At 35.5% G+C, this 7,345-nt stretch overlaps 1 protein-coding gene across 1 annotated transcript; it reads left to right on the top strand.

Moving 5' to 3' along the window:
• Positions 1-2,518: 2,518 nt before the first annotated feature.
• Positions 2,519-7,345, top strand: Smp_166360 (hypothetical protein; the record flags this gene model as incomplete). Its single annotated transcript, XM_018795022.1, has 2 exons — positions 2,519-2,690; positions 7,263-7,345. The coding sequence occupies 2 exons, from the start codon at positions 2,519-2,521 to the stop codon at positions 7,343-7,345; spliced, it is 255 nt and encodes an 84-aa protein (XP_018649376.1).

Genomic DNA, 7,345 nt, shown 5'->3' with positions numbered 1-7,345 from the left:
TCATCGAAAATGTACAAATATTCATAAACAATTGTCTGTGTAAGATACTCAATATCCGTTGACTGGATAACATCAGCAACAGCCTACTGTGAGAGAGAACAAACCAGACTCCATCTAAAGAGTAAATTAGGAAAGGACGTTGGGAGTGGATAGGACATACATTGAGGAAATCATCAAACTGCATCACGAAGCAAGTGCTAACTTGAAATCGTGCAAGGAAACGGAAAAGAGAAAGGTCAAAGAACACATTACGCAGGGAAATAGAAGCAGATATGAAAAGGACAAATAGTAACTGGAAGTAACTGTAAAGAATTGCTGAGGACAGAGTTGTATGGAGAATGCTGGTGAGCGGTAAGTCGATTTAGCCAAAGAAAAATATACTCTGATCAGTAACAATTTTATGTCACTGATTTACAAATGAACATAAAAGGCATAAGTAGTTTCTTGATGTAATCCAAGATTTTCCATGATCGTTCATTCTTGAAAAGTATATGTTATTAACACCATTCACTTGTAGTATTTGAAATACATTTATGGAAAGTAATGCGATGTTTAACCATGAATAAATTTCATGTTTGCATACTTTTACTGACAGTGAGAATAACCTTAGAATAGCTTTTAACAAACAGTTTTCCGACAAAAATCAACACTGGATGATAGTATTATTTTTTATTATAAGTACAGTTCATGTTTTCAACTGGTTAGTATGTAGCGCCTAGTACCATGACAAGCCCACACAGGTTATTCTAACTTCTGCGCCTACTAGTTTATTCATTCTTCTTGAGTCACACTTTGACCTTGTCAGTTATTTGCTTAATAACCTAAACTTCTTTTACATTAGCATGTGTGTATTCCTTATCTTATTCATTACGTGTCTGTAGCTTTTTTGTCTGGTTGTAAATGTTGAGTCTCACATTATCAAAACGAGTTAGCTCACTAGCTTTCTCTGCCTCACTTCGGTTTTCATTTTTTTAACCTACATTCTCCACTTGGCATCACTTTCCCACATATATGTGCTTGAACCTTATTAATTATTGATCTTTGCTATTCGATAATAAACTGTAGTCGGGGCTTTGTGTGGTCTTCTGAATTCATATACCGTTGGGATTTATTCACTAATGGTTATCACGGCTATTGATATATGAAGCTTGAGGAGTTATCTAAAAGCTAATCCACTACATGTGTACAAGTGTACAAACGTTCTCGACGAATTTCCTCACAAAATTATGAAAACAAATGGCTGTTTAACGTCTGATATTACATCATCAGCAATGCATGCAAAACTGATCTACATGCAATGACTGGAAAAAAGAGATGAATATTTCTGAAATAAATCTGATTAACTGAATTAATTTCCATTTATATTTGACTTGCGTAGCATGGTGTGAATTGTCTACTTTACCAAATAATTCTCTAGTCTACCCTAGTACAGTCTTATTTACCTACAATATTCAGAAATTTATACGCAAATCAAAAGCGCTGATGAGCTATTAATTAATGAGCCTGGGGAGAACGTGGAACACTCTCCCAAGTATACATTATATGTATATGTTTAAATTTACATATCTGGGATATGTGCATTCCAGTGATACACACATAGCCATAGATGGGCGAGGTTGCTAGTATGCGTTACATCTAATCATAGACAAGTTTACACATCCCATAAGGACATATAGGCATGTAAGTTTCCATCCACAAATACACTTTACATGCATATATATGTATATGTAAAAAAATGCACTTCTTATGTATGGTACACCTATCTATGACGTTTTTATAGCAGCCAAAATATCATCAAAAGAGTAAGAGCATGAAAATATCTACAAAAAGTGGGGTAGATGGAATCACCGAGATTCAAACTAAACAAAATAAATTTACTGCAAATAAATGTAACATTGTGGATATCAACTACTTTTTGGTAGGATATATAAAAAATTAAAAATATAAAGAGTCATTTAATGTACTAGAAAACTAAGAATCTATAGATGATGAACATTAGTACATTTTTGAATATAAGAGGAACTTACTTACGCCTGTTACTCCCAATGGAGCATAGGCCGCCGACCAACATCCTTCAACCCACTCTGTCCTGGGCATTCCTTTCTAGTTCTATCCAAGTTTTGTTCATTCTTCTCATATCTGTCTCCATTTCTCGGCGTAATGTGTTCTTTGGTCTTCCTCTTCTTCCATGTAATATAAGAGGAAACCAATGAGTTTTTAGGTGTCATTACTAAGGTTTGACTTGATAATTCACAAAGACATTAAACATTTAGTAAAGTGTTTTATTTATCCACTTCAAAGAAGGAACTTAAATCAAGTCGCGAAACTTCGGAAATTTTAATTTCTACTTATTGTCAGCCACCAATAAACAACATAGAATTTCCATAATGGTAGTGTCAAGTTAGTAAACTTTGAAATATGAAGTAGTGTGATTACTTATTGTACTTCACTCAGTGCCTAAACAGAAATTAAATGAAGTGAATAAAATAAACCTGCTGCAAATAAGTCGGATTATTCAATGAGTCGTAGCTTACCAACTTGTAATCAAAATAAAAAAGATGGAGTTTCATCAGTCACTAACATCATCAGAAGAGCTCGATATATCGTTCAAACTTTAAGCTCCTTATTGATGAAAGCTCCACATATCAAGTATAGTGCCACCGTATGTGACAGAAACATTGTTGTGATCAGTAAGTCGCTTAACTGAATGTGATCCTGATTTAGTTGATCAATTTTGAAAGTCTACTGTATTTAATCCAAATTACAGTATATTAATTGAACCACCACAAACTACTCTTACTATTAAACTAAAATACCTAACAAGGAACCGAAATACATAAATTTATGTTTTTAAGACTGACGACTTGGAGTTAATTTTCAAAATTCAGTTAGAGAGAAAAGTGATAAATAGTGACACTGATCACAATGCAACATTAGTCATTCCACTCAGTCGAGATAAACACCAAAAATACTTGTTTTTCTTATCGTTGTTCATTTATTGTTCGTATGATAATTTATTGTAATCACCCATAATTGTATGCCAATTAATAACAAACAATATCGTTCATATAAAACTAAAAGTACTCAAGAGATAGGTAAAATCCATCGCACACAACGCTTTCAGTTGTCACTTAATTATGTAACCTTCAGAAGACTGAGTTATTTTCATGCACTTTGAGATTGTTATTTCAATATTTGTAAATAACTGATTTTCGAACACCACTATTCGGTGGTTTGTGTTGAAATAATTCTCATTTGTACAGTTTCCAATTATTTAGTTTGGAAATCATTGAAAATCATGATTCCAAAGCCCCCAGAGGGACTACAGGCGGAGTTTTGTAACCCATTAGTTCAAATCAATAATAGATATCGCTGCTGTTTCCACAACTATTCGTACATATTCCGAAGCGACATCAAGGTCAGCCTCATTTTCAAAATTGCCTAAATGTGACTTTTCGCCAGGATGTAAGTTGTGGTCTCTCATCGCTGGATTCATCTCTAATGGGCCTTCCTAGTTTCGATTTTTTGCGCCCAATGAGGCGCAGTCAAATGCATGCTCGTGTTAGAGCATGATCAGAGTCTAAACATGTATTCCAGGACGAGCCGTAGTTTTCTGTTGAGCAATATGGTTCTGATGGCAATATGGTCTATTTGAGTCCAACGTCTATTTGATGCAGAGGGTTGCTATGTTAGACGATGTCTCTCCTCGTGCTTCAAATCAGTGCTTGCTGAAAACAAACGATTATCTGAACTCAGTTGCAGCAGACGGTCACTATTAAATGTTTAATGAGCCGGTATACTAAGATACCCACCTCAATGTCTTTCTGGTTGGTTTAAGCTACCTACTTGTGAATTAGAGTCACCTGCTACGACTATTATGTCCGAGTGTCCACCTTCCTGAAGAAGTCCAGAAGGCTTCCTGCTAAATCTATCTTTCATTTCATTTGGGCTGCAGTCAGTGGAAGCATAGGCAGAAACGACGAAAAGGCAAAGACGTGTGTCCCTATCCTTCCGAGTTCTTACGGAGCCGCTTAACCGAACATCACATAGACGAGTTAACAGAGATCCATTCTAATAGTGTTTGTTCTGCCCTCGTACTTAGTGCTATGCCTACACCCACCAGCCCACTAGAACTATCCATCGGGTCGCCAGATACACGGAGGCAGTTTCTCGTCGGCTCCCTGTTTTGACTAGGTGAGGTCTCTTGAATGACTACACTAGGATCCTGTATGCGTGTTTCGGAGACACAGCATACATCAATGGTACGATATTCTAGGGTCTTAGCCAAGGAGGCCTGTTGACCGACTTGACACAGAGCACGTGCATTGATGGCTCCAGTGTGTAGCTTGGCGTGAGGTTTCAGTAGACTTGGGACAGTATTTCGTGCACTATCATCGTTGCTCATGGTGTCGCTTGAGAAGGAAGTATAGAGTTGATAGTCGAGATAGCAGGAATAACATGAATTGGAGAAGGAAAATGACTATGAATACATTGATCTTGAGTGATGTTATGGGTATGAGAGCGGTCATAACTCCCCGGTTAGCGGTACCATAGAAGTGTTCTTCTAAAGATATCTGAAAAAGAAATTGGATTAGGGTTAGTGTTAGTTACCTGAGAGAGTGACAACAGTGCTCAAGCAAAACCCGCTTGAAGTCAGTCACACATGACCTTTTTGTGAGCAATTTTCGTGTAAGCTCCGTACTTGTTGGGACCTCACCACCAACGATGGATATCTGCCGGATAAGGAGAGGTGCTTATTTTTAGAGTCAACCTTTTCTAATCTCACCCTTCCTTGTGGGAAGGCAGCATCGCTGTTAATCTGGTTGTCTGAAGGAAACACCTTACTGCTGTCACACCTCTTTACAGTCAGCAGTACGACTTCGCCTTCGGACATTGGGTTTGCTGCTTTTAGTCTTACCGTTCTTCAACCGAACTGTCTGGCATGGTATGACCTTGAGGAACGATTGTTCCAGCCAGCATAGCTCGATTGGTTCATCACGATAGGCAAGCCCGACGACCACGTCAACGTAGCATGGTGAATAAGCGCGGAACAGTTAGTGATCAATCAGATTTCTATCAGTCCATTTTGCTAGCACAAGTCAACTTTCTCGAAATATAAATTTCAACCTGTAGTTTTCAATGAGTAATGTCGCACATAAACTAATCTTAAAAGTTAATTAACTGAAAAGTAATGAGCATTGCGAGAGTTGATTTGAGCCGTCTTCTTTATTAGCGAATTCTAAAGTACCTTCCCCATTCTGAGCTAATTGATATATAACTGGGATTTTAAAAACCAAGCATTGAAGAAGTATTGGTGCTTGTCCAAACACAGTAAATGAAACAGTGATAAAAAAGAACCGCATGAAAGGCTAATTAGAACGAAACGTTGATGTTTCAGATAATCAAAATATTCCCAAAACATCGAGGATAGTAGAATTCTCTTCAAATGAAATTAAGACTGCGTAACTAAATACTTGAAAGAATATCCTGATAACATTTCACTTAACTAAGCACATACTGATTTGTGAAACATTTTCATATTTTAAATCTATTGTCATCTGTTTGTGATGATGTCCATAGTGAAAATGAGAGCTTCAAAAATAAGCCATTTATCTCAGAAAATTCAACATAACCAAAAACATTCACCGGAGCAACAAATCCCTGTCACTAAAAACTTTGCTCCGGCTAACACAGAAACTTATTTTAATATAAATCTCGTTTGATTATGCTTAACGAGTCACACATATTAGTTATTAATTAGAAGTGAAAGATGAACAAACGGTAGTAATATTAATCATAATATTTGTTAAACTAATTCAACTGACGTCATGTTAATAAACCTATTGCAGATTTATTTATTTTATGAGTAAACAATTATTTACCAACTACCAAAGTCATGGGATTTCGGAATGTAATACGTCAAATGTTATCTTCATGGTATCAGATATTATTATGACTTTTTACATAAGACTAAAGACTAACAAAGCAAAAGAATAATTCAGATTAATTTTGTCTTTCCAACTTTTGTAATTCATGTAAATCTACTAGTGAATTGATTTACTGGTCACATAGTAAATACGAAGGGAAAATTCATTATTCTCTGTGTATCATGCGGTGTTGTATTCATCATTTCTTTTTTGCATCATTAATTGTGGTTCTGTCTGCGGTTGCAGTTTCCAACGTATTTCATTTATTCAGAGTATTGTATTTTATTTCAATCTCTACTTTGAACATTGTGTTATGGCAGAATCCTTATTGTGATTTGCGGATATTTTGAATATTTCTAATTTTTTCTACTTCAAAAATTTGGAAGAAATACAAGAACCTTGATATATCAGAAGGGGTTTTATGGAGATTTTAGTAATTTTATGGTTGAATTCATGAGTCAATTGAAGCTAGACAAACATGGAAAACCTGGAAGTACTGGAAGGTCGTTTAATTCACTCTCCCGCGAGATTCCAACCCAGGACCTGTCAGTGCTGGAGAGTCCCACAATAGGATTTTCCATGTTGGTCTAGTTTCAATTGACTCATTAATCCAACTATGAAAGTTTGATGTGGTAAAACAAATCCACTATCTAGTTAGTTAACTCATTGGATTTTTGTGAATGTAAACAGTGATAGCTTGGAAACCTAAATATTCCTATAAACTCTGAGTACAAACTACTTGATCCAATGAAACACCTAGTGTTTAAATAATTCGTTTCAACATTTATCTTTTAACAGGTATCTCGTCCACAGAATTCTCCTCTGTGAAGCATTTTAAGCCACAGATATTCGGATAACCAAGGTAAGTAGCTTTGATCTACCTAAATAGTAGAGCAGTATTAATTTCCTGAAACCTTAAAAAAACTATATCTTTGTTGTATTCAATAAACACGATTTGAATATATCGGAATAATAATTTTTGAAAGTGTTAATTATGTAACATTTTGTCGTAATCTTAGTTTTAATCATCTTAACTGCTTCATATAACTCCCAAGTTCACCATAACATTGAAAATTTCTGTCTTAACTACCAAACAAAAAACGTATCATCCAAAGAATAAAGAGGAGTTTGTTCATCAGTAACAGTTTTCATAGATCCTGTTCTAAATAGATAGATTTATGTCTTTCAAGTGGTTAACAGACTGTAAGTATTAATTAATCAATTAATTAACATTGAAATGTGAAATTGACTCAAATCTTTTTTCAGATTTACATCTACATAGTCATGCAGTTCTACAAATCTCACTTCATTACTGAATGATCTTCATGTTTTTAGACAAATCTGTTATCAAATACATCAATGCTGGTGCTAGTGAACGATCAACTTTAACAGAGAAGAGCACAACCTATGTAGACTAA

The sequence above is a fragment of the Schistosoma mansoni genome, chromosome 1 (assembly GCF_000237925.1).
Source record: "Schistosoma mansoni strain Puerto Rico chromosome 1, complete genome".
Taxonomy (NCBI): Eukaryota; Metazoa; Platyhelminthes; class Trematoda; order Strigeidida; family Schistosomatidae; genus Schistosoma; species Schistosoma mansoni.
This window is presented reverse-complemented; position numbering and strand designations above follow the sequence as displayed.